Source organism: Ornithorhynchus anatinus, chromosome 1, assembly GCF_004115215.2.
Source record: "Ornithorhynchus anatinus isolate Pmale09 chromosome 1, mOrnAna1.pri.v4, whole genome shotgun sequence".
In the NCBI taxonomy this organism is placed as follows: domain Eukaryota; kingdom Metazoa; phylum Chordata; class Mammalia; order Monotremata; family Ornithorhynchidae; genus Ornithorhynchus; species Ornithorhynchus anatinus.
Genome location: NC_041728.1, coordinates 33,634,500 through 33,661,984, shown reverse-complemented (window position 1 = coordinate 33,661,984; position 27,485 = coordinate 33,634,500). Strand labels below are relative to the sequence as shown.

The 27,485-nt window shown below is 46.0% G+C and overlaps 1 protein-coding gene across 5 annotated transcripts in view; it reads left to right on the top strand.

Moving 5' to 3' along the window:
- The window catches only part of SLC8A3 (solute carrier family 8 member A3), a 112,663-nt gene extending 87,002 nt beyond the window's left edge, over window positions 1-25,661 (top strand). For 2 of the 5 annotated variants that reach the window (XM_029072623.2, XM_039911521.1), the window contains exons 3-7: window positions 6,032-6,049; window positions 14,563-14,687; window positions 15,470-15,569; window positions 21,411-21,686; window positions 23,689-25,661. In XM_029072623.2, coding sequence (XP_028928456.1) covers window positions 6,032-6,049; window positions 14,563-14,687; window positions 15,470-15,569; window positions 21,411-21,686; window positions 23,689-24,065 — 896 coding nt within the window. In that variant the 3' untranslated portion in view covers window positions 24,066-25,661. The remainder of the gene's footprint in view (window positions 1-6,031; window positions 6,050-14,562; window positions 14,688-15,469; window positions 15,570-21,410; window positions 21,687-23,688) is intronic. The other 3 variants (XM_039911514.1, XM_039911518.1, XM_029072625.2) reach the window with 3 other exon arrangements.
- The last annotated feature ends 1,824 nt before the right edge of the window (window positions 25,662-27,485 follow it).

Genomic DNA, 27,485 nt, shown 5'->3' with positions numbered 1-27,485 from the left:
GGCACAGGGACCTGCCCAGGGTCACACAACAGATCCAGGTTGTCTGACTCCCAGTCTGTGCTCTCTCTACTAGACCACAATGTTTCAATTGGGCAGATACCTCAGTCCAGGTTCTATTGTCCACATTTTATTTCCACCTTCTCTGGAATTTTGAAATCCTTGCTCATCCGATCAGTAAAAAGGGGGAAATAAATGCTACATTTTAGGTGAAAAGGCAAATGAGAACAACGTAGTCCAATTTCCTAAGTGCTCTGCTGCTTCAGGAGTTTTGGCCAAACAAGAGAAGTCATTTTTCATGACCGGAGTCACGCCAGGAGGCTCAAACATTCCTCCTGGCAGGTCATCAGCTCTGAATACTGTTTTCCCACCCAGAAAAGACGACAACAATTGCACCTGGAGGAAGATGTTCTATCATACCTGGAAGGCGGAGAGCTGAACAACGTTTCAAGGAAGGATTAAAAAAACTTCCGAGAAGGAGAAGAAAGGAAGGAAAATAGGGCTGCAGTAACCCGGAGGAGGAGATGTAGGCCAAGCTGTGGGGGAAGAACAGCCACTTGCCCCTGGGATTCAGAAGAGAAACAGCAGCCAGAACTGTTAGGAGCCAGGGCAGGATGGAAGGGGTGTGGCCTGGCCGTGAAAAGAACACGGGTCTGAGAGTCAGGAGGACCTGGATTCTAATCCTAAAATCACCCCTTGTCTGCCATGTGACCTTGGGCAAATCACTTAACTTTTCTGGTCCTCAGCTCGTATCTACCCCAGGGCTTAGTGCCGTTCCTGGAACAAAGTAGCGCTTAAAAAGACCATACATTAAACAAACAAACAAAAAGCTTTGGGCCAACCTGATGGTATGCCCTGAGCAAAGCCTTCTTCAGTTTTCATGCAGAATCACAATTAATTCCTCTTTGCCTGTCTCAGTGGTGTGTCCTCAAAACTGCCCACCTTCGGCTGCGACTTGGGCCCTACAGGAGAAGAAGCTTGGCCTAGTGGAAAGCGCATAGGCCTGGGAGTCAGAAGGACATGGCTTCTAACCCCAGCTCTGCCACTTGCGTGCTGAGTGACCTTGGGCAAGTCACTAAACTTCTATGTGCCTTAGTTAAGCACTTACTATGTGCTAAGCACTTTAGGGTAGATACAAGATAATCCGATCAGACATAATCCCGGCCCCACATGGGCCTCACAGTCTTAATCCCCATTTTACAGAGGAGGTAACTGAGACCCAGATAAGTGAAGTGATTTGCCCAAGGTCACACTGCAGCCAAGTAGTGGAGGTGGGCTGAGAACCCATGTCCTTCTGACTCCCAGGCCCATGCTCTATCCATTAGGCCATACTGCTTCTAATTCTGTGAGTCCCATTTGAGATTTTAGGCATTGAGTTCAAGGTCACTGTAGAGATGTGAGTTACCTTTAGACTTGTAAGCTCCGTGTAGATTGTAAACTCTTTGTGGGCAGGGAATGTATCTATTATATTGCTATATTATAGTCTCCCAATCACTTAGTACAGTGCTCTGCACACAGTAAATGCTCGATAAATATGATTGATTGATTGAGTTGTAGAGAACTTAAGGTTGCATCCATAATAATAATAATGATGGCATTTGTTAAGCGCTTACTCTGTGCAAAGCACTGTTCTAAGCACTGGAGAGGATACAGGGTGATCAGGTTGCCCCACGTGGGGCTCACAGTCTTAATCCCATATAGAGATGTCCTGGAGGCTGGTGCATATGCAAGATTGCAGATCACAAGAAAGGTCATGGTTAAGGAGGCAGAATTAGGAGTCATCAATGGAGAGGTGGTGGTTGAAGCCATGGGAGCAAATCTTTCCAGTGTCCCCTTAAGGAGTTGGGGGAAGAGGAGAACTGAGACTTTTATGCAGACCATGTAGAAGGGTGAGTTACAGTACCTGGGTTCTAATCCTGACTCTGCCCCTTGCCTGCTGCGTGTCTTTGGGCAAATCACTTAACTTCTCTAAGCCTCAGTTTTCTCATCTGAAAAATGGGAATGACGACTGTGAGCCCCATGTGGAACATGGACCGTGTCCACCCTGATTAGCTAACATCTACTCAAGGCTTGGTACAGTGCTTGACACATGTACATGTTTAACAAACACCATAAGTATCATTATTATACAAGTTAATCAGGTCCTCTTAACTAGGTCAGGCCATCAAAACTCAGGATCCCTTGATCCTTTAGTAGTGTTACCTGAATGGCTTGTATTTGGAATGAATAATAAGGGGATTGATGTTCCAATTAAGTATCCGTAGATTGTCAGTAGATAAGTCTCTTCCCCACGCTGCTCTTCGGTCCCCCACCTGTAAAAAAGGAGGTAAGCCATTCTTCAATTGATCAGTCAATCAGTGGTAGCTACTGGGTGCTTTCTGTGTGCAGAGAACTATGCTTAAGTGCTTGAAAGAATATAAAACAATAGAGTTGGTAGGCATAATTCCCGCCCACAAGGAGTTTACAGTCCAGAAGGGGGAGTAAGAAATTAACATAAATTACAGATGGGGAAAATGGGAGAGTGAAAAGCTATGTACATAACTGCTATATAAAGGTATATACATAGAAACAGAGTGGCCAATGCATAGACCAATGGCCTGGGAATCAGAAGGACCTGGGTTCTAATCCTGCCTCTACCACTTGTCTGTTGGGTGACCTTAGGCAAGTCACTTCACTTCCTCTGTGCTTCAGTTCCCTCATCTGTAAAATGGAGAGTAAGACTCTGAGCCCCATGTGGGACATGGACCATGTTCAACCTTGATTAGTTTGTATCTACCCCAGTGCTTAGTTCAGTGCCTGGCACATAGTAAGCACTTAAATACTATTAAAAAGAATGTTCATAAGTCCCATTCCCCAGAGTATTATGACCAAGCACTTAAAGTTCCTCAGGTAAAGTGTTACAGAGCTGGTCACTCATACATCATCCAAATGATAACTAAAGGTTTGACTAGACAATGCAAAGACTTCTGGGATTTGACAGCTAGGTTGCTGTAGGTAATTTTCCAGGGTGGGGCTGAGATGGGGTTGGAAGAGTTTAGATGCTGGTATTTGTTGGTATTTGATGAGCGCTTACTATGTGCCAAGCACTGTTCTAAGCGCTGGGGTAGACACAGGGGAATCAGGTTGTCCCACGTGGGGCTCACAGTCTTCATCCCCATTTTACAGATGAGGTAACTGAGGCCCAGAGAAGTTAAGTAACTTGCCCAAAATCACACAACTGACAAGTGGCGGGGCCGGGATTAGAACCCATGACCTCTAACTCCCAAGCCTGTGTTCTTGCCACTTGGCCATGCCGCTTCCATGGTCAATGGTCAAAGATGTCAATGGTACTGACTTTTCATAGTGGGGTCTGGGGCTTTGGAGAGCCCCTGCCTAGCTTGATTTTTATCCCTTCCCATAAACCTCTCTTTAGAGACATCTCTAGGGTCTGGGCCACCCAGAAGCCATGTAATCTTTCATGGCTCTTTCTCCTTTCCTAAGCACTCTGCAGACTGACTCCGCCTAGGAGATCTGTATTTTACCTCGAGTTGAGACGAGAAGATGGGAAGATTGGGGCTCCTGAACTATAATTTCCTCTCCAGACTGTAAACTCCTTCATTCATTCATTCATTCATTCATTCATTCATTCATTCATTCATATTTATTGAGCATTTACTGTATGCAAAGCATTGTACTAAGTGCTTTGGAGAGTACAAGAAAACAAAAAACAGACACGTTCCCTGCCCACAATGAGCTTACAGTCTAGAGAGGGGGAGGCAGACATTAATATAAATACATAAATTACAGATATTTACATAAGTACTGTGGGGCTAGGAGGGGGGAAGAACGAAAGGGGGCAAGTCAAGGCAATGCAGAAGGGAGTGGGAGAAGAGGATGGGGGGCTTAGTAAGGGAAGGCCTCCTGGAGGAGATATGCCTTCAATAAGACTTTGGAGCAGGGGACAGTCATCGTCTGTCAGATTTGAGGAGGGAAGATGTTGCAGCGCAGAGGCAGGATGTGGGTGAGGGGTTGGTGGCGAAGCAGGTGAGATGGAGGCACAGAGAGAAGGTTAAATCAGAGGAGCGAAGTGTGAGGACTGGCTTGTAGTAGGAAAGTAGTGAGGTGATGTAGGAGGGGGCAAGGTGATGGAGTGCTTTAAAGCCAGTGCTGAGGAGTCTTTGTCTGTTATGGAAGTGGTTGGGCAAATGCTGGATTTTTTTGAGGAGTGTGATGACGTACTGTAGAAAAATAATTAGGACAGCAGAATGAAGTATAGACTGGAGAGGCAGGAGGCTGGGAAGTCAGCAAGGAGGCAGATGCAGTAATCCAGTCATGATAGGATGAGTGATTGTATTAATGTGGTAGCAGTTTGGATGAAGGTGAGACCGAGACGATTTTAGGGACGGATTGAGTAAGTGGGTTGAATGAGAGAGAGGAGTGAAGGATAACGCCAAGGTTTTGTGCTTGTGAGACGGGAAGGATGGTGGTGCTGTCTACAGTAATGGGAAAGTCAAGGGGAGGACAGGATTTGGGTGGGAAGATAAGGAGCTCTGTTTTGGACATAACATTAATAATAATGATGATAATGGAATTTAGTAAGCACCTACTACATGCCAGGCATGGGATTGAAGTGGGGAGAGGCAGGAGACTGGGAAGTCATCAAGGAAGCTGCTGCAGCAATCCAGGCAAAATAAGATGAGTGATTGTATTAATGTGGTAGCAGTTTGGATGGAGAGGAAAGGGTGGATTTTAGTGACGTTGTGAAGGTGAGACCAACAATATTTAGTTATGGATTGAATATGTGGGTTTAGTGAGAAACAGGAGTCAAGGATAACGCCAAAGTTATGGGCTAGTGAGATGGAAAGGATGGAGGTGCCGTCTGTGGTGGTGGGAAAGTCAGAGACAGGCCAGGGTTTGTGTGGGGAGATAAGGAGTTCTCTTTTGGACCTATTAAGCTTGAGCTGATGGGAGGTCATCCAAGTAGAGAAATCTTGAAGGCAAGAGGAAATGGGAAACTATAGAGATGGAGAGAGATCAGGGCTGGAGATTTAGATTTGGATATCATCAACATAGAGGTGGTAGTTGAAGCCATGGGAGTGAATGAGTTATCTTGGAGAGTGGTTGTATATGGAGAATAGAAGGGGATCCAGAATTGAGCCTTGTGGGACCACCCCCCACCCACACCCTAGTTAGGGGTGGGAGGCAGAAGAGGAGCTCGTGAAGAAGACTGAGAATGAACAGCCAGAGAGATAGAAGGAGAACCAGGAGAGGACAGAGTCAGTGAAGTCAAAGTCGGATATCATTTCCAGGAATAGGGGTTGGTCCACAGAATCGAAGGCAGCTGGAAGGTCGAGGAGGATTAGGATGGAGTAGAGGCCATTGGATTTGGCAAGAAAGAGGTCATTTGAGAGGGCGGTTTCTGTGGAGTGAAGGGGATGGAAGTCATCTTGGAGGGGGTCAGCAAGAGAATTGGACACAGGATGTGTCTACCAATTATGTTAGGTTGTACCACCCCCAGGTGCTTAGTATAGTGCTCTGCATACAGTGAGTGCTCAATAAATAGCATTGATTGATTGCTATCCTCGAAAAGTGGGTAAGCCATCGATGGCATAAATTCTAGCATCCTTCCACTAACTGTGGTCTTGTACTAGTATCCAAATACCACTTCCTCCTTTCCTCTTTCCTCCAGTTCCCTTAAAGTCAAGCCTTATCATTCCACATAGCCCAGCTCTCTTCCTCCAAGTCCAGCTCTGCCCCCCATCTCTGCTTATACAAGGTTAAGAAAAGAGGAGAGGGGTATATCTGTGAACTCCAAGCCCTGGGGGTGTGTGTGCACACTAACCTTTCATAGACACATGCCTGTCCTGCTGCTACTGGGCATGCTCAAACTCCTGCATTTTGCATGCGACTGCAGTGCTGCCTTCTGCTGCATTAGAGCCTAGGTCATGACTTTCCAGACGCTGTCCCATGCTAAGAGCCTGGGGAAACCTTTCCAGATGGGACATTAATTTTCTACCTTTTTCTCTCCCCCGGTTCTATTTCCATTTGCAAACAGCGCTCCTGTTGTCTCCAGGTAAGAGGCTTATTCCCTTTCCTTCCCCTCTCCTTGCCTGGTGTCCTTCTTGGTTTCAGGAGATGGCCAGTCAAAGCTACTTACCCTTGGGTTCTTGATGATTCTGGGGAAGTTACAGTCAGTTCTCTGCTACCAAAGGAATCATGTTCTTAGAGAAACACCATGACCTAGTGGATAGAATACAGATCTGGTAATCAGAAAGACCTGGGTTCTAATCCTGGCTCCACCACTTGTCTGCTGTGTGACCTTGTGCAAGTCACTTCATCTCTATGTGCTTCAGTTACCTGACCTATAAAGTGGGGATTTAGATTGTGAGCCCCATGTGGGACATGGACTGTGTCCAACTTGGGTACCTTGTACCTACTCCAGTGCTTAGAACAGTGCCTAGCACATAGTAAGCACCGAACCAATGCCATTAAAAAAATGGAAAACTCATGTTATAATAAATGGGCCTTCACAGATAGTACACCCATGTGCCCATCCATTTCTTCTGACATAATTACATTCTATTCAGACAGATGCATGCTTTCAGAAGAGCATTCTCTATTTCCCCAGTAGTGTTCCAGTCACAGCATTTAGTGAAAGCATGCACTGTGGAAAAAGTGAATCAATTCTTTATATAGTGATTGGAAGTCAAGGATTGGGACCCTGGTAGGCAATATTCCCTAAGACTTTGAACAAGACCTTTGCTGAGTCAGATCCATTAGGCCCATCCAGACGAATTTTTTTTGTCCTCAATAATGTGTCAAGTGCTTTCTGGGATGGGGATTCACTTCCCCAAATGAAGATGCTCTCAACCCTTCACAGTCCAGGTTGAAACCTACTCACTGCATAATTTTTAGAGTTTCTGGAGCCTTCAGGATCAGGAATGAAAAAACAATTATCCTGATGGGATGGAAGTTTAGAGACACCTATGAAGTCCACCCTTTTGTGGTGCTTCTGCATACAAATCCTAAAAAGAGGTTGGTGTGACTAGACTTCTCCAGATCTAGAAATAGGTGGGAAATAGGTGGGAGAAGCCACATGGCCTAGTGGATAGAGCACAGGCCTGAGAGTCAGAAGGATGTAGTTTTTGATCCCGTCTCTGTCATTTCTCTGCTGGGTGACCTTGGACAAATCACATATCTGTGCCTCAGTTCCTTCCATCTGTAAATTGGGGATTCAAACTGTGAGCCCCACGTGGGACACGGACTGTGTCCAACCTGATAAGTTTGAATATATCACAGTGCTTAGTCCAGTGCTTGGCATATGGTAAGCACTTAACAAATACCTTTTTTAAAAAAAAAATCAATTTCTGGAAACTTCCAGAGGCTTTGGTGACCCTGTGGCCTTCTGTCATTGTCTCAAGCTGAGACCTAGAGAAATTGAACATTTGGAAAAATTTCCCTGGGTCAGGTGTCTGTCTATGACTTGACCTGCCAGTGAAATTCACTGGAGGTCGCTGCAGGCCTATATCAATCAATCAAGTAATTCTATTTATTGAGTGCTAAGTGTGTGCAGAGCACTAAACTACACGCTTGGGGGAGTACAATATAACCGAGTTGACAGACTCATTCCCTGCCTACAGCGAGCTTACAGTCTAGAGGGGGAGATGGGAATTAATATAAATAAATAAATTATGGATATGGACATTAGTACTAGCCTCACAGTAGTAGTAATAATAGAATAGTAGAAGTGAGAGTAATAATACTAATAGTAGTAGTAATAGAATAATAATAGTTGCATTTATTGAGCACCTTCTTGGTGTGGGAGTCTTGGGAATGGTAATTGTCCAAATTCTCAGCTCCCAGGAGGCTCCATGGAGTCTGACCCATTGCTGATTCAGTGTTACTGCTATGAATGATATCCAACAATTTAGCACGGAGGTTTAGATTTTTCTTTAGCTAAGGGCAGGAAAGGTCAAGGTTTGAGCAAACATGTGAAGAGGTACTAAGGCAAACCCTTAGAAAACAACAAATATCCTGAGCCCTTCAAAGCAAAGTCCAGTTGGCATCAGAAAGAATAGGTGTAAACTCCCTTTTCACCATAGTCTCCAACACTCATCTCTACTCCTCTGACTTAATGTTGAATGAATCCAGCTGTGTGGCCTAGTAGAAAGAAAGCAGGCCTGTGAATCAGAAGATCTTGGTTCTAATCCTGACTCCACCACTTGACTGCTGTATAACCTTGGACAAGTCACTTAACTTCTCTGGGCCTCAGTTTCCTCATCTGTAAAATGGGGATTAAATCCCTTTCCTCTCTTACTTACATGTGGGACATGGATTGTGTCCAACCTGGTTGTCTTGTATCTACTCCAGTGCTTAGTAAAGTGCTTGGCACATAGTAAATTCTTACTGTGATTATGATTATTATGATGATTAATGGGAATCATAATAAATTATAATAATCATTATAATCATCACATGATTGCACTAGGGAGAGCAAGTATGCAAACCTGGATTCCAACTCCCAGATCTGCCAGTTTGCTTGCTGTGAGACCTAGGGCAAGTCACTTTTACTTCTTTGGGCCTCAGTTTCCTCAACTGTAAAATAGGGATACCTGTTTTCCCTCCTACTTAGACTGTGAATCCCATGTGGTACAGGGACTGTGTCCAACCTAATTAAATTGCACCTACTCCAGCATGCTTAGGACAGTGCTTGACACATAGTAAGCACTTAACAAGTACCATAAAAAAAAATAATCCCCATTCCTTTTCTCCACAGTTATACCAAGGGTTTGGATTTCAACTCAAATCTATTCTGAGAATTTTAATCTCTCCTAACCTCCCTTTGATGTTGTTTCCCTTCCCTCACCTTCCCTCAGTCCAGCAAATGTATTGCAAGATTTTAAGTTACAGGGATATAAAGGCTTTTCTCTGTAGCACTGATCCACTGTCATCTCTCACTTCTTACTTAATCCTCACTGAAAGGATCCACTTTTATTTAAGTATGCAGATTTTTCCATTTTTCATTGTTAAATTTCTTAAAATTGATTTGCATAAACTTTTCCACTTATGAACATGTACATTACGGCTCTGAGTTCCATAAGTAGAAGGAGTAGTTGTAGTAGTAATAGTAGAAAGAGTAGTAATTGTAAGTGCCTACTTTGTGCAGAGCACTGTACTCAGCATATGAAAAAAATGCACAGATGAAAAGTTGACATGACCCGTGACCCTCCAGGGGCTCACAATAGAAGCATACAGTGGGGAAGTATTTGGAGAAAGACCCGATAGGCAAGACAAAATTATACAAATGCAAGAACCACAGGGAAATCAAATCTCAGAGTCCAACAAGTCCAGTGATAAAGGGTGCTGGTAGGAGCCCCAGAATGCAGCCATCCAGATTGCTTCAGTTTTTTAAGACACGGACATTCCAACATGGTTGATAAATTTAAGAGGTAGAGTGGATGGGCTTTAAAACTTAACAACTTCCTTCAGTGAAAGCAAACCTGTAACAAGGGCTGGAAAGCTGTTAGAGAATGGCAGTGAAAATGGAAATGCTGTAACCTTCTCTCCAATGAAAAGTCCTTAGGTCTGGAAACTGGAGCTGTCCATATCTACCGCAAACTCTCACCCCAATTTTTTTTTTCATTTCCTTAAAGGATTCTTTCAGATTGGTCCAGGGACCTTGGATTCCAGCTCTTCCCCAGTCTTAGAGGAATCACATACAAATAATCTTCCTGAAAACACACTCTAAAACGTAGCCAGAGTTCCCTTCTATGGGTGCAATTAAATTCGGTCTTGGTACATCAGAAACTAAAGACACGTGATAGAAAAGAGCTTTTTTAGATCAATGGGATTGGGTAGCCATGGAGAAACATGGATTCTAAAGTAAATAAGGGACTGAAATATAGATGGCCTTCCAGATGGAAAGTTGAATGGGTCAATAGACCAGTGTTAGACCAAAATGTATACTAGACTGGTGGGGGGGGGAGGGAGGGGAGGAGGGGACAAGAGATGGCTAGGAGAGTTGAATGGATCAATAAATTATTGTTAGACAAAAATCTATAGTAGTAGATTTGAGGGGCCCAAGCAATGGTTATTGATAGGACACTAGGGAACTAATTGTATTAGTGACTGAGAGGGATGAGGCAGCAAGGAAAGGGTACTACTCAAAGATTAACCCAGAGCCTGCCATCTCTGCTGTTAATGCCATTTGCTCCTTATCCAGGATTGGAGGGACAGGAGGTTTGGAAGGCTAACTTCTAGGATCACTTGCCTCCTGAGCTATCCCACTGCTAGGGCAGACCTGATTTCCACTTCCAATTCATAGATCATGAAATGGTCATCTGGAGTTGGTCAGCTGGCTTGGAAACACAGAAAAGCACTTCCCATGAGCGAAACCCATCACCTCTCCCCTTTCTCAGTAGTGGAGATGTTCTTCCACTTGTCCAGAAGACCCCCTTTATAACTTTATTGAAGACATCTCTCCTCCAAAAGACCTTCTCTAACTAAGCTCTCTTTTCCTTTTCTTTAACTCCCTCCTGCATCTCCCTGACTTGCTCCCTTTATTCATCCCCCATCCCAGCCCCACAGGACTTATGTACCTGACTGTAATTTATATTAATGCCTGTCTCCCTCTATGGACTGTAAGCTCAATGTGGGCAGGGAATGTATTATAATGTTGTTATATTGTACTCTCAAGCACTTAGTACAGTGCACTGCCTCCAGCAAGTACTCAATAAATACAGTTGACTAAAACTAATGGAATGTGGGTAGAGCCAGGATGCCCAGCACCACAAACAGCTCCCCGCTGCCAGGGTTGGCCGCACCCCAGGAATGAGGTGGTCAGGACTTAGATTTACCTCTGACCCACCTTGCTTTCAATTCCCTGAGGAAGGTCTAACCGTTAACTCCCACACAATGTTGGGTTTTTTTTTTAATAGTATTTGTTAAGTGCTTACTATGTACCAGGCACTGTACTGAGCTCTTGGGTAGATACAAGTTAACCAGGTTGGACACAGTCCCTGTCTCACATGGGTCTCACAGTCTTAATCCCCATTTTACAGGTGAGGGAACTGAAGCACAGAGAACATAACCAACTTGCCCTGGTCACATAGCAGACATATGGAGGAGCCAGGATTAAAACCCAGGTTCTTCTGACTCCCAGACCCTTGCTTTTTTCACTAGGCCACACTGCTTCTCAATCTGATTTTGAGCCTGGTTTCACACCCCTTTCCCCCTGCCTCCAACATTGGAAGCACGAAGGGGAACTAACTCCATGGTCCCTTCTGTAGAGTGTTCTGACACCTCACTATGTTCTGACACCTCACCACTTCAGTGAGAACCATTTTTTCCCCCTCCCTCACCACATCATAAAGCTAAGATAAAATGAAATTCTTCTTGACTTCTTACCTGTTTCTCTCCTTGCTATTACTCCAGAGACAGGATTTCCCTAGGAAACTCAGCATCCAGTATGGTCCTGAGGGAGTTAAGTGTTTGTGTGTGTATGAGCGTGTAAGAGTTAAACTAGCTCTGAAAAGGCAGACTGCTGAATGCAGTTACTAATCAAAGAGGAATAAAACAATTCCTTATCTATTTCACTTCAAGTCTGAAACCATGATGGGACCTTTAAGCTGACTTTAACAGCACCTCTTTTCTGCTGGGTGACCTTGGACAAGTCTCTTAACTTCTATGTGAATCAGTTGCCTCATCTTAAAATGGGGAAGAAGACTGTAAACCCCTTAGTCCAACCTGATTACCTAGTATCTCACCCAGCAATTAGTACAGACAGTGCCTGGCACATAGTAAGTGCTTAACAAATACCATAATAAAGGACTCTCCAGCTAAAATGCAAACAGTGCTGACAGTTGAACCTCAGGAAGGTAGTAGAGACCCCAGAGGCAGAGTATTGGAGATAGATCCAGGGTGCATGAAAGGGCCAGGTTTGCATTTGACTCCCAAGAGTACTTCCAGGAAATTTTGCTTCTCATGGGAATCCCACACAGTTTCTAGGAGTCTTTTTTGCAAGAGTGTTACTCAAGGAAGAGGTGTAATAATTTGGAGGTCTTGAACCATTACCCTTTCTTGCTGATAGAAGTAGTAATCCTGGTAACTGCATTTATTAAGCACTCACTGAGTGCAGACCACTGCACTCTCATGGTTGCAAAGGGTTTTATATCCCAGGATGCTTTGAAACTTGGAAACTTGGAAACTTGGAACCCTAAACAAGGAGGCCAAATGACTACAGTAGTCAAGAGATTTGGGGGTTTGTTTCACATTTTCTCCCTGATTCTCTGAGGGATTTGGGGCAGATCACTTAATCTCTTGATGGTTTAGTTTCCCAGTAGTAAAATAGAAACAATATGCCAGGTCCATGATGTGCCCCTTAGCCTATTGCGACATTGTGATCACTGTGACTTTTGGAGAGAGTTCATTCATTCATTCATTCAATAGTATTTATTGAGCGCTTACTATGTGCAGAACACTGTACTAAGCGCTTGGGATGAACAAGTCAGCAACAGATAGAGACAGTCCCTGCCGTTTGACGGGCTTACAGTCTAATCGGGGGAGACGGACAGACGAGAACAATGGCAATAAACAGAGTCAAGGGGAAGAACATCTCGTAAAAACAATGGCAACTAAATAGAATCAAGGCGATGTACAATTCATTAACAAAATAAATAGGGTAACGAAAATATATACAGTTGAGCGGAGGAGTACAGTGCTATGGGGATGGGAAGGGAGAGGTGGAGGAGCAGAGGGAAAAGGGGAAAAAGAGGGTTTAGCTGCGGAGAGGTGAAGGGGGGATGGCAGAGGGAGTAGAGGGAGAAGAGGAGCTCAGTCTGGGAAGGCCTCTTGGAGGAGGTGAGTTTTAAGTAGGGTTTTGAAGAGGGAAAGAGAATCAGTTTGGCGGAGGTGAGGAGGGAGGGCGTTCCGGGACCGCGGGAGGACGTGACCCGGGGGTCGACGGCGGGATAGGCGAGACCGAGGGATGGTGAGGAGGTGGGCGGCAGAGGAGCGGAGCGTGCGGGGTGGGTGGTAGAAAGAGAGAAGGGAGGAGAAGTAGGAAGGGGCAAGGTGATGGAGAGCCTTGAAGCCTAGAATGAGGAGTTTTTGTTTGGAGCGGAGGTTGATAGGCAACCACTGGAGTTGTTTAAGAAGGGGAGTGACATGCCCAGATCGTTTCTGCAGGAAGATGAGCCGGGCAGCGGAGTGAAGAATAGACTGGAGCGGGGCGAGAGAGGAGGAAGGGAGGGCAGAGAGAAGGCTGACACAGTAGTCTAGCCGGGATATAACGAGAGCCTGTAACAGTAAGGTAGCCGTCTGGGTGGAGAGGAAAGGGCGGATCTTGGGGATATTGTAGAGGTGAAACCGGCAGGTCTTGGTAACGGATAGGATGTGTGGGGTGAACGAGAGAGACGAGTCAAGGATGACACCGAGATTGCGGGCCTGAGAGACGGGAAGGATGGTCGTGCCATCGACGGTGATGGAGAAGTCTGGGAGAGGACTGGGTTTGGGAGGGAAGATGAGGAGCTCAGTCTTGCTCATGTTGAGTTTTAGGTGGCGGGCCAACATCCAGGTGGAGACGTCCTGGAGGCAGGAGGAGATACGAGCCTGAAGGGAGGGGGAGAGAACGGGGCGGAGATGTAGATCTGTGTGTCATCTGCGTAGAGATGGTAGTCAAAGCCGTGAGAGCGAATGAGTTCACCGAGGGTGTGAGTGTAAATGGAGAACAGAAGAGGGACAAGAACTGACCCTTGAGGAACTCCAACAGTTAAAGGATGGGAGGGGGAGGAGGGTCCAGCGAAGGAGACCGAGAATGACCGGCCAGAGAGGTAAGAGGAGAACCAGGAGAGGACAGAGTCCGTGAAGCCAAGGTGAGATAAGGTATGGAGGAGGAGGGGATGGTCGACAGTGTCAAAGGCAGCAGAGGGGTCAAGGAGGATTAGAATGGAGTAGGAGCCATTGGATTTGGCAAGAAGGAGGTCATGGGTGACCTTAGAGAGAGCAGTCTCGGTAGAGTGGAGGGGACGGAAGCCAGATTGGAGGGGGTCTAGGAGAGAATGGGAGTTAAGGAATTCTAAGCAGCGATTGTAGATGACTCGTTCTAGGATTTTGGAAAGGAAGGGTAGTAGGGAGATAGGGCGATAACTGGAGGGGGAAGTGGGGTCAAGAGCGGGTTTTTTTAGGATGGGGGAGACGTGGGCATGTTTGAAGGCAGAGGGGAAGGAGCCCTTGGAGATCGAGTGGTTAAAAATAGAAGTTAAGGAAGGTAGGAGGGCAGGGGCGATGGTTTTAATAAAGTGAGAGGGAATGGGGTCCGAGGCGCAGGTGGAGGGGGTGGCACTTGCAAGGATGGAGGAGATCTCTGAGGATACTGCAGGGAAGGATGGGAAAGTAGGGGAGGGGGTTGGTGGGGGGGAGGCGAGAGGCGGAGGGGTGACTTTGGGGAGCTCAGACCTGATCGTGCCACATAATTGCAAGCTATCATCTTATGTGCGGGTATCGGCTTTCCTCTCAGCTCCCTCTCCCCTCCCTTAGCATATCGGGCTGCAGGGTCTTGAGGCTCAGCCTGACTTTGTTTTGTTGCAGACGTGGCCGACAGGAAGCTGACCACGGAAGAGGAGGAGGCGAAGAGGATAGCAGAGATGGGGAAGCCAGTGTTGGGCGAGCACCCCAAGCTAGAAGTTATCATCGAAGAGTCCTATGAGTTCAAGGTCAGGGAATCACCAGGGTCTAGAGGGCGGAGCACAGGAGGGGAGTCAGGAGGGCTGGGTATTGGGTCTTGCTTGGGCTCCCGACTTTTGAGGGTGAAGGACTTTATGCCCTGCAGGGCAGATGAGTTGAAATTTGATCAGGCAGAAATCCTGGTTCTAAACACCCATGGCAGGCCCTGATAAAGTAAAGAAAAGGGATGTGTCTCCAATATCCATGATTGCAGAAAGACTCTGATCATCGAGAGGAGACTCCAGTGATTTGGTCAACGCCAGAGAGACCAGAAGTGGAGGGTGGGGATAATTAGAAGGCTAGGGCCAGGTCCTACCATTGTGAGCTTGCCAAGTTCTGAAAAGTTATTTTTCACTTGGTTGATCAGAATTGGTTGACTTTCATTCATTCATTCAATCATATTTATTGAGCGCTTACTGTGCAGACCACTGTACTAAGTGCTTGGAATGTAGCTTCATTTTCAATGATTTGTGACTTGGCACTCCCAGGTGGTGGTTTGGTGATGATCAAAGCAGTCAGGCTGAGTAGACCAGTGGGAAGTTTAGGGTGGGTTTTTCCCTAGACTCCCAGGCTAAGAGCAACCCAGTTGTGCCACCCCAAGACCTGCAATGGATATTTGATTCAGCCCCTGGGAATTCAGGAATGTGCACCTCAATCCCCCTGGAGTACATGGGTCAAATGCAGAGATTACCCAGCAGGCCCTGGGAGTTGGTTCGTCCTCCCCCACTACCCAACCCCTCACCGTAGGTTTATGTTTCTGCTTGTTTAACAGAGTACAGTGGACAAGTTGATTAAGAAGACCAACTTGGCTCTGGTGGTAGGCACCCATTCTTGGCGAGACCAGTTCATGGAAGCCATTACCGTCAGTGCAGGTAAGGAGGTGGTGAACAATTTCTAGGGGAGGGAGGAAAGGCGCAGAGCTGGAGAGACGTGGGGAGCAGCTTGGAAACAACAAAAAAAGGCAAAGAAGTAAGTTTGATTGGATTTTCTGGAGTTCAAAGCAGGACATTCCTCTATTTGATTACTGGTCAACTCCCCTGCATTTGAAAAATAAATCTATATCGTTCACTGGTGACTGAGTAAATTAGAGTGGCTTGAGATGGGTTTTCAAACCTTGAGCTTTAAACTTTCTGCTATGCTTCTGGAAATGGGTGACTGTGGATTCACCATAGATAGTATAATTGAAAATTCAAGACATGTAAGTTCATTATTTTTGAAAGCAGGATACTTTTGAAGCTGTTAACTTTTTTACTGTGGGTGGTGGGGTGGGGGTCAGTAGGCCCTTCAGCACAAAAGTAAGATGATCACACAGAAAGCTGGATGTCTGATCACCTCAGAGAGTGGGGAGGAAAAGTGAGAGACGTGCTATTTGTAAGACGAACGGGGCGTAAGGAATTCTGGATTCAACCACTGACTCACTCAAGCTCCTTGCATACACTTTTCCTCGTTGAAGGTGACAGAGCCATCCCTCAAGTTGCTATCCTGCTTCCAAGCAACAAACCCCATGGCTTACAGAAATGCAGGGCTTAAAAGAGAAAGAAGCACAACACTTGTGCTTCAACAGCAACAAGGACCTAGCCTTCATGCCTCTCAGCGACGACGTAACAAGAGAGCTGGCCATGGCAAACATTGTGATGCTTCATTGCTATAGCAACCTAGCCAGTCATGGCCCCCAAGGACTAGCACTAGAACTGAGAAGCAGCATGAACATAGGCCTGGGAGTTAGAGTTCTAATACCAGCTCTGCCAATTGCTTGCTGGGCGACTTTGGACTTGCAACTTGACTTCTCTGGACTTCAGTTTCCTCAACTGTAAAATGGGGGTTAAATATCTGTTCTCCTTCCTATTTAAGCTGTGACCCTTATGAGGGATAGGGACTGTTTCTGACGTAATTAACTTGTAACTACTCCAGCACTTGGAGAAGTGTTTGACAACATAGTAAGCACTTAAACAAATACCATAAAAATTAGAGAATAGTTATGGAGAGAGACAGGACTGTTATGCTGGCCCACTTACCCACACCTCAGTGCTCAAACTCTCCCCGTGGTGATAGATTTGACCCCTTTACTCTTCAACAAAACATGGGATGAGCAGGGATGTAAGCTCTTTGTGTACAGAGAATGTGTCTGTTTATTGTTATATTGCACTCTCCTAAGCATTTAGTACAGTGCTTTGCATACAGTAAGCACCCGGTAAATACGATCGAATGAATGAATGAATGGATGAGCTGAGGAAGAGATCTTCCTGGGAGAATACTGGAGCTTGTGGAATTCCTGAACATCAGAGATCGCAGCATGCCCTTTTGAAGCAAGTGGACTTCCGATCCCGTCTGTCCGTTTCCCGCCAGTAGGATGGGAGGGTGCTTGGAGATGGGGCGTTCTAGGAGAAATGTGTTCATGGTATTGCTATGGGTTGGAGACAACTTGACGGCATAAGAAAAGAAAAGCACTTAACAGATACCATAAAAAAACCACTAATGGCAAAACACGAGGAGGTATTCTCTATCTTGCAGAGCTGGGACTAGAACCCAGGTCTCCTGGATCTCAGATCTGTGCCTAGAGTAGGTAAAGAGTCAGTCAGTCAATCGTTCTTACTGAGCATTTATTGTGTGCAGAGCACTGTACTGGACATTTAGAGAATAATATAACAATATAACAGACATATTCCCTGGCCCACAGTGAGCTTAAAGTCTAGACGGAGAGACAGACATTAATATAAATAAATTACAGATATGTAAAAAGTTCTGTGGGGGTGGGAATTTATTATTTCCAAATAAAGGGAGAAAGGGTGATGAAGAAGAGAGTTGAAGGAGAAGAAAAGAGGGATTAGTCAGGGAATGCCACGTGGAAGAAATGTGCCCTCAATAAGGCTTTGAAGGTGGGGAGAATAATTGTGGGATATGAGGAAGGAGGGCATTCCACCTGTGCTCTCTCTCTCACCATTCTCTCCCTTCTCCATCAAATAATTAATCAATCAATGGTATTTATTGAGCACCTACTGTGTGCAGAAAACTGTACTAAGCACTTGGGGGAGTACAATATAAGAGAGTTGGTAGACACATCCCCTGCCCACAGCAAGCTTACAGTCTAGAGGACCAACATCCAGTCTAGAAGATGGCATTCACCCTGTGACCTTCCCCAATGGCATCTTGAAGTCTTGTGGTTTGATTGTATTCTCTTAAGCGCTTAGTACAGTGCTCAGCACACAGACTAAGTTCTCAGTAAATATGATTGATTGATTGATTGATTGTCAGGACCACCATGCTGCTGTGATCTCGCCTGCCCCTGGCCTGCTGGAGGTCTTCTTAGAAGCATTAGGGTTCTCCCACTTCAGCGGTGAGACCCCTTGTCCATTGATTAACCCAAGGGAGATATTGCATTGCTGCTAGTTGATGGCCAAGAGGTCAGAGCCCCAAACAACAACAGTTGACACTGCTGGTGACATAAAAGCTGGCAGAATTTGAATTACTAATGAAAATGATTGTGACATTTGTTCACATTTACTGTGTGTGCCATTACTGAACATAATAATAATAATAATAATAATTGTGGTATTTGTTGAGCGCTTACTGTGTGCACTGTTACTGAGCATAATAACAAAAAATATAATAACTGGTATTTAAGCACTTACTATGTGCCAGACACTGTACTAAGCACTGAAGTGGATACAAGTAAATTGGTTGGACCCATCCCTGTCCCACATGGGGCTCACAGTCCCAATCCCATTTTACAGATGAGGTAACTGAGGCCCAGAGAAGAGAAGTTACTTACCCAAGGACACACAGCAGACAAGTGAAGGAGTGGGATTAGAACTCATGACCTTCTGACTCCCAGGCAAGGGAGTAGATGTGAAATCATTAGGTCAGGCACAGTCCCTGACACACATTAGGCTCACATTCCAAGTAGGAAGTGAACAGGTATTTAATCCCCATTTTTCCAAATATCCAAATCATTCAGCTATTGATAACCTTTTAAAATGGCTCCCTCGCTGGACTGAGTGGTTTATTTTTGGCCTTTTTCCAGCTGAGTCCTGGTCACCTTTTACATCTGGTCTAAGGATTCTAGAATTCTAGGATCAGGGGATCTTCAGTCAGAAAGCAAGGTTCACTGATTCATTGATAGGGTGAACACTTCCTGAGGGAAGTGTTCTGTTCAGTCAATCACTCTAACAATCAATCAACCAATCCATCATGTTTACTGCATGCCTATTATGTGCAGAAAATCATTCTAAGTGCTTGGGAGAGAGAAGCATGAAGGTAAAAGGCATGATCCCTGCCTTCAAAGATCTCATCATTTAACAGGGGAGAATAATAGACCCAAATTATTTAAAAGCCAATGGGAGCAGAAATAATTATAATAATAATAATGGTATTTGTTAAGCTCATACTATGTGTCAAGCACTGTTCTTAGCACTGGGGTAGTTCGAGATAATCAGGTTGAACACAGTCCCTGTCCCACATGGGGCTCATTGTCCTAATCCCCCATTTACAGTTAACTGAGGCACAGAGAAGTTAAGTGACCTGCCCAGGGAAAAACAGCAGACCAGTAGTGGAGATGGTATTAGAACCCAGGTCCTTCTGACTTCCAGTCCCATGCTCCATCCATTAGGCCAAGGAAGCTAAGGAAGATACGTATGGATATTGCAAGAGTAGGGAAGGATTCATTTATTCATTCATTCAGTCAGTCGTATTTATTGAGCACTTACTGTGTGCAGAGCTCTGTACTAAGCACTTGGAAAGTACAATTCGGCAAAAGATAGAGACAATCCTTACCCAACAATGGGCTCACAGTCTAGAAGGGGGGAGACTGACAACAAAACAAAACAAGTAGACAGGCATCAATAGCATCCAAATTAATCAATAGAATTATAGATTTATGGACATCAATAATAAAATAAATAGAAAAATAAATATGTACATATACACTCAAGTGCTGTGGGTGGGGAGGGGGGTAGAGCAGAAGGAGGGAGTCGGGGCGATGGGGAGGGGAGGAGGAGCAGAGGAAAAGGGGCTTAGTCTGGGAAGGCCTCCTAGAGGAGGTGAGTTTTCAGTAGGGCTTTGAAGGGGGGGAAGTGAGCTAGTTTGGCAGATGTGAGGAGGGAGGGCATTCCAGGCCAAAGGTAGGATGTGAGCCAGGGGTCGACAGCAGGACAAGAGAGAACGAGGCCCAGTGAGGAGATTAGCGCAGAAGAGCGGAGAGTGTGGGCTGGGCTGTAGAAGGGGAGAAGGGAGGTGAGGTAGGAAGGGGCAAGGTGATGAAGAGCTTTGAAGCTAGTAGTGAGGAGTTTTTGCTTCGTATGAAGGTGGATAGGTAACCACTGGAGATTTTTGAGGAGAGGGGTAACATGCCCAGAGCGTTTCTGTAGAGAGATAATTCGGGCAGCAGAGTGAAGTCTAGACTGATGTAGGGAGAGACAAGAGTTTGGGAGATCAGAAAGGAGGCTGATGCAGTCATCCAGTCGGGATATGATGAGTGACTGTATTAACAAGGTAGTGGTTTGGATGGAGAGGAAAGGGAGGATCTTGGTGATGTTGTGAAGGTGAGACTGGTAGGCTTTGGTGGCGGATTGGATGTGTTGGCTGAATGAGAAAGCGGAGTCAAGGATGACACCAAAGTTGAAGGCTTGTGAGACAGGAAGGATGGTGTGCCATCCACAGTGATGGGAAAGTCCAGGAGAGGACAGGGATTGAGAGGGAAGATAAGGAGTTCAGTTTTATCGTTGAGTTGTGCAGGGTACTTTACTAAGCACTTGGGAGAGTGCTACACAACAATAAAACAGACACATTCCCTGCCCCTAAAGAGTTTACAACCTGAGATTAACTTAAATCCAGAGAGCACTTACTACAGTACTCTACACAGAGTAAGGGCTCAATAAATACCGTGGGTTGATTAATTTTATGAGTGCTTATGAGAGCACTGTACTGAGTGCTTGGGAGAGTACAATAGAACAGAGTTGGTAGATACGTTCCCTGCCTACAACAAGATGACAGTCTAGAAGGGGAGACAGACCTGAATGTGAAGGTGCAGAGAGCGGATATATTATTATGGTACTTGCTAAGTGCTTGCTATGTGCCAAGCACTGTTCTAAGCACTGGCATAGATTCGGGGCATAGCTACATGAGAAGCAGCATGGCTTAGCTGTTAGAGCACTGGCCTGGGAGTCAGAAGGTCATGGGTCCTAATCTCGGCTCTGCCTTTTGTCCCTTGTGTGACCTTGGGCAAGTCATTTCACTTCTTTGGGCCTCAGTTCCCTCATCTGTAAAATGAGGATTAAGACTGTGACCCCCAAGTGGGACAGCCTGACGACACTGTCTCTAGCGCTTAGAACATGGCACATACTAAGCTCTTAACAAATATTATTAGTATTATTAGTATTATTATTATTAAGTCAATCATCTTGGACTATGTGTCTATTCTTAGTGCTGGGGGAGATACAAGTTAATCAACCTGGATACAATTCTTTTCCCATGTGGGGTTCGCAGTTTTAATGGGGAGAAAACAAGTATAGAATCTCCATTTGAAGGCACATAAGGCACAGAGTATGTAACTCATTTTTTAATGGCATTTGTGAAGCACTTAAGCACTGGGGTAGAGACAAGTAACTCAGGATGGACACAGTTCCTGTCCCACATGGGGTTCACACTGAAAAGGAGACAGTCCCTTCCAATCTTTTGTTGTCACTGAATGTTCATCGAGCCTCCCACCCCTCTGCCAGCAGGCGACGAGGACGAAGACGAGTCAGGCGAGGAGAGGCTCCCATCCTGTTTTGACTACGTCATGCACTTTCTGACGGTCTTCTGGAAGGTGCTGTTTGCCTGCGTGCCACCCACCGAGTACTGCCACGGCTGGGCCTGCTTCGTCGTCTCCATCCTCATCATCGGCATGCTCACCGCCATCATCGGTGACCTGGCCTCCCACTTTGGCTGCACCATCGGCCTCAAGGATTCAGTCACGGCCGTTGTCTTCGTGGCCTTTGGCACCTCCGTACCAGGTGAGAGGTTCTGGGGGTGGGTGGGAGATGGGCTGGAAGGCAAGGATTCTGTAATGCCATCATTATTTTCATGGCCTTTGGCACCTCGGTACTAAGTAAGAGGGCCTGGGGCCTGATGGGGTAGTGGATAGAGCACGGGCCTGGGAGTCAGGAGGTCATGGGTTCTAATCCCCCCTCTGTCACTTGTCAGAGTGTGTGACCTTGGGAAAGTCACTTCACTTCCCGGGGGCCTCAGTTAACTCATCGGAGACAGTGAGTCCACCCATGTGACTGGGACTGTGTCCAACTTGATTTGCTTGTATCCACCCAAGCACGTGGACACACGTGCTGGCACATAATAAGTACTTAACAAAAAACATCATTATCATTATTACGGGGCAGTGGGATGGGAGCTGGAGAAGTGCAACTTTTAATGTCCTTTGTTTTGAGGGTGTTTTTCCATGGTGTTTCTTAAGTGCTTACTTTGTGTCAAACATCGTTCTTAGAGCTGGGAGAGATAGCAGTTAATCAGGCTAGATACAATTCCTATCCCACATGGGGTTTGCAGTTTTAATAGGGGAGAAAACAAGTATTGAATCCCCATTTTATAAATGAGGCACAGAGTAAGTAACTTATTTTTTAATGGCATTTGTGAAGCACTTAAGCACTGGTGTAGAGACAAGTTAATCAGGCTGGACACTGTCCATGTCCCACATGGGGCCCACGATCTTAATCCTCGTTTTACAGGTGTGGTAACTGAGGCCTAGAGAAGTGAAGTGACTTGCCAAAGTCACTCAGTAGGCAAGGGGTAGAGCCGGGACTAGAACCCAGGTCCTCTGACTCTCAGGCCCAGGATCTTTCCATTGGCCACACTGCTTCTCAGTCGTGCCTTGTAGCCTGGTCCTGCCTTCCAGAATATTGTACCTATATCTCCTTCCAGCTCCCCAAACCCTTATCTTCATATGAGGCAATGGGGTTCCCTTGGGGTTCTCAAGCCCCAACTTAAGTAGCCAACAACTCTTTATATCGCACTCTCCCAAGCTCTCAGTACAGTGCTCTACATACAGTAAGCGTTCAGTATATTTCATTGATTGAACTCTCCCTTTCACAGGAAGATCCTGAGTGGAGAGGGGCTTTCCTACCTCCTCCAGTATCTTTCTCTTTCCTTCAACTCCTCCCCTTAAGAATAATCACTATGGTCTCTGTTAAGCACTTACATTGTGCCCTGTACTTGGCTAAGCATTGGGGTGGATGCAGTGCAAGCAGATCAGATACAGTTCCTGTCCCACCTAGGTCTCATCATCTAAATGGGAGAAGCAATGTGACTTAGTGGAAAGAGCCTGGGCCTGGGAGTGGCTCTGCCACTTGTCTGCTGTATGACCTTGGGCAGCTCATTTCACTTCTCTGGGTCTCAGTTCCCTTATCTGTAAAATGGAGATTAAATCCTACTCCCCCCAGTTTAGACTGCGAACCCATATGTGAAAGAGTTTGGGTCCAATCAGAGTGTCTTGTAACTACCCCAGGGCTTAGTATCCGCACATACTAAGCGCTTACCAAGTACAACTAAAAAGAGAGGTAGATTTGATCATCCACATTTAGTAGATGTGGAAACTGAGGCCAGAGATGTTAAGGGACTTGACCAAGGTCACACGGAGAAGCAGCATGGCCTGGTGGATAGGGTGAGAGTAAGAAGGACCTGGGTTCTAATCCTGGCTCCACCACTTGTCTGCTGGGTGACCTTGGGCAAGTCATTTCACTTCACTGTGCCTCATCTGTAAAATGGAGATGAAGAGTGGGAGCCTCATGTGGGACAAGGACTGTGTCCATCCTGATTAGCTTGTATCTGCCCCTCAGTATAGGATGTGGCACATAGTAAGCCCTTAACAAATGCCATAAAAAAAAGAGAGAGAGGTGGCGGCGTCCACCTGAGGACCCAGGTCTCCCGGCTCCCGGCTCTTTCCAGTAGGCCCCGCTGCTTGGTCGGTCCTCCACTGCGGTTGTGACCTCTCTCTCTCTCTTGCAGACACGTTTGCCAGCAAGGCAGCCGCCATCCAGGACGTCTACGCGGACGCTTCCATAGGCAACGTGACGGGCAGCAACGCGGTCAACGTCTTCCTGGGCATCGGGCTGGCCTGGTCCGTGGCCGCCATCTACTGGGCCCTCCGGGGTCAGGAGTTCCGCGTCTCGGCCGGGACCCTGGCCTTCTCGGTCACCCTGTTCACCATCTTTGCGTTCGTCTGCATCAGCGTGCTTCTGTACCGGCGGAGGCCCCGGCTAGGCGGAGAGCTGGGGGGCCCCCGGGGTTGCCGGCTGGCCACGACCGTCCTCTTCGTCAGCCTGTGGCTCTTGTACATTCTCTTCGCCACCCTGGAGGCGTATTGCTACATCAAAGGCTTCTGAGCTCCAGGGGCAGGGCAGGTGGAGAGGGCCAGTGGCCGGCAAGCCCACTGGCTATGTTCCCGGAGCGCGCTATCCAGGTGTCCTGCCAGAGTGGGCATCAAACTTCCAATGCCCAGGGGCCCGGCTTCAGCTCGGAGCTTGAGCCGGCCCAGCCCTCAGGCCTGCTCGGGGGCCAGAAGGCAAGGACATAGCCGGTGAAACAGGGACCATGACAACCCCACAGTCTACACGTATTTAAAAATAAACTGACTGTAGCAATGGACTCGACCTCTGGCCCTCCTCCCACATGGCCAGCACAGCCCCCTCATAGATGCCTAACTCCCAGCTCTTCTGGCTTGGTCCCTCCCTCCCTCTGGGGTTAGGGGAGTTTATGGGCCTGGACTGGTTCAGTCCCAGCTGGCATAGTGGGGAAATGAGTTAACTTTAGGGGCGGTTGGCTCGCAGAGGTGTTTTAATCATTATTATAAAGTCTTCTTGTTTTTTGTTCTTTTTCTTTTCTTTTGAGGAGTTGGCCTCTTTTTTCCCCTTTTTTTTTCTTTTATAATCACCCTGAAATGGAGAAACTAAAGCTGGGATTGACAGCAAAGCAAGGTTTGGGCTGTCACCTGTATTCGCACGGAAACAAAATGGTATCTGCCCATCATCTCTTTCCCTGTTTCCTTTCTGCCTGAGCCCAGTTCAGAAGTGATCATGTTTCAGGCAGACACAAACACATGCACACACAGAAATACAAATGCACGCTCGCACAGACACGGAAAATAAACTTTGGAAGATTCCTGGAAAGCAATGTTCTTCTCTTCACCTGCCTAAGCCAAAAAAATAAAACAAAACAAAACAAAAAACCACTTTGAAATGATAACCTAGCCTGTACATTTTCAATACGTCATTGTTTTGTGTGTCAATTACTGAATGTTCATGACACATGGATAACTATTTTTTTAAGGGAAGACAAGTCCATACCAGTAATTTGAGTTTGATGTTCTCACGACCTGGTGCTCCAAGGAAACATGACTTCTCTGCCATTCTAATTTGAGGGACTCTCTTCAAAAGAAACCTCCTTGAATTTCTTTGCCACCAACCCTAGGGGCTTGAGGGTCCACAAGAGAGCTCCTTTATCTCCCTCTTGCCTCCCATCTCTTTCCTCTGGTTTAGTTTTTCTGTACCGCTAAAGGGATGTGTCTCTCTCTGGTGACATTGTCCACCTATAGACCAGATGTGCTTGAATCCCCCAGAGTCACCCAACTTCCTACATCCTGAAGGGAACCCCCAAGTCTGTGGGAGCTTTATCCCATTTCCATCTGTGTCCCTCCTCTGCCACCCCAATTCCCCAGAGGCCCCGGCCTGGCAGGAATGTGAGAGAGAAGTGGGTCTAGCAAGATCACCACCATAAAACCGCCACCAAACTTCAGGCTTTCCACATTGAAGTAAGGACATTAAAAAAAAGAGAAAGAAATCAAAGCACCCACTTACTTTTAAATACATTTTTTTAAGATAAAAAGAAAAGGGTTTTACATCATAAGCTACATCAGCAGTTGCTGTTTGAAATGTTGGGTTGATTAAAAAAATTAAAAAATAAAAGCTATACTTATATCTCTATATACCTGTATCTCGCCCCGTATTTCTTAAAGCAAGGGCCAGGAAGCTATGCTGGGTTTCACTTTTGACACGTGTGAGATTGGGGTGAAGATGTTCCATGTCACCAGAAACCACGTGGGACGAACAAAATAAAAACCTCAAAAGTCCAGAGAAAGCTCCTTTCCTCCTGAATATAGAGGCAATGCCCAGAGTGATCTCCTGGGGAAGAATGAGTCATGATTTTCAGCTAAATCATGTTTAATTTCATGTTAAACAGAAGCATCCTTCCAGGATGAGAGGGTTGGGAGATAATAATAAAAATAATGATAATGGTATTTGTTAAGTGCCTACTATGTGTCAAGCACTGTTCTAAGCTTGGGGGTAGATATAAGCTAATTAGTTCAGACAAAGGGGCTCAATCGTAAAACCCATTTAACAGAGGAGGTAACAGGCACAGAGACATGCAGGTTGTGAGATTCACAATTTGAATCTCCTAAAACCTCTGCAGCTAGGACAAAGTCAGCACTTAATATGGTGTCTGGAGTTTAGTACAGTGCCCAGCATGTAGTAAACACTTAATAAATGCCATAAAAAAATTTAAAAATGAGAGATGCATGGTCAGAAAGGAGCTGGGATGGGCTAGGTGGCCCAGCTGGAAGCATGGAGGGAGGCTGGATGCTCCTTGGCATCTTCAAGGTGAGCTGTGTGGCTCTGCCAGGCTGGTAGGATGGGGAAGTAAGCTAGAAGAATGTGCCAATTTGTGCCCGTCTCAACTGCCCCCAGGACATAAAGGCAACTATTCACCATCAAAACACACGATTCATATTCAGCCAATTAAAACTCAAAGAAAAGGACACTCAATGGGTGTTGTTTTCCTGCTCCCCCTTTTTCCAGGAACTCAGATTGGCTGGATGGTTTAATTTGTTCCAAGAATCTCCTCCTCCTGAATATATCAATTTGAAATCTAAGGGACAGGGCAAGAGGAGTGGGGCATTTGAACAGCACAGTGAATTCCCAGTAAACTCGCGATCTGAGAATAAGTATGACCTAATGGAAAAAGCTCAAGCCTGGTAGTCAGAGGAACTGGGTTCTAATCCTAGCTCTGCCACTTGTCTGCTGTGTGACCTTGGGCAAATCACTTCACTTCCTCTGGGCTTCCATTTCCTCATCTGTAAAGTGGGAATTAAATCCGCCTTCCTCCTACTTAATGAGCCTCATGTGGGAAAGGGGCTGTGTCCACCCTGATTATCCACCCCATGCTTAGCACATAGTAAACTCTTAATAAATACATTATTATTATTGGGGGAGCAAAACAGTCACTCACACAATCATACCCTGGGGAGGCAGAGGGGAGGAGGACAAAAGAAAGGGAAAGAGGCAGAGACAGAAAGAGACACAGAGATAGACAGGGAGTTAGTTCTCCAGAATTCCTAATGGAGAATAAGAAAACTAGTTGGAGACTTTAGATGTGCATGGTGAAAGCCTCTGACTTTCTGAACTCTGACATTCCAGCCTCAAGTTCCTTGTGGGCAGGGATGAGTCGCTTCTTCATTCTGTACTTCCCAAACGCCTACTAAATAAAATAAATAAAAAATAAATGGTGGTATTTGTTAAGTGCTTACTATGTGCAAAGCACTGTTCTAAGCGCTGGGGGATACAAGGTGATCAGGTAGTCCCACGTGGGGCTCACAGTTTTAACCCCCATTTTACAGATGAGGTAACTGAGGCACAGAGAATAATAATCATAATAATGTTAGTATTTGTTAAGCACTTACTATGTGCAGAGCACTGTTCTAAGCACTGGGGTAGATACAGGGTAATTAGGTTGTCCCACACGAGGCTCAC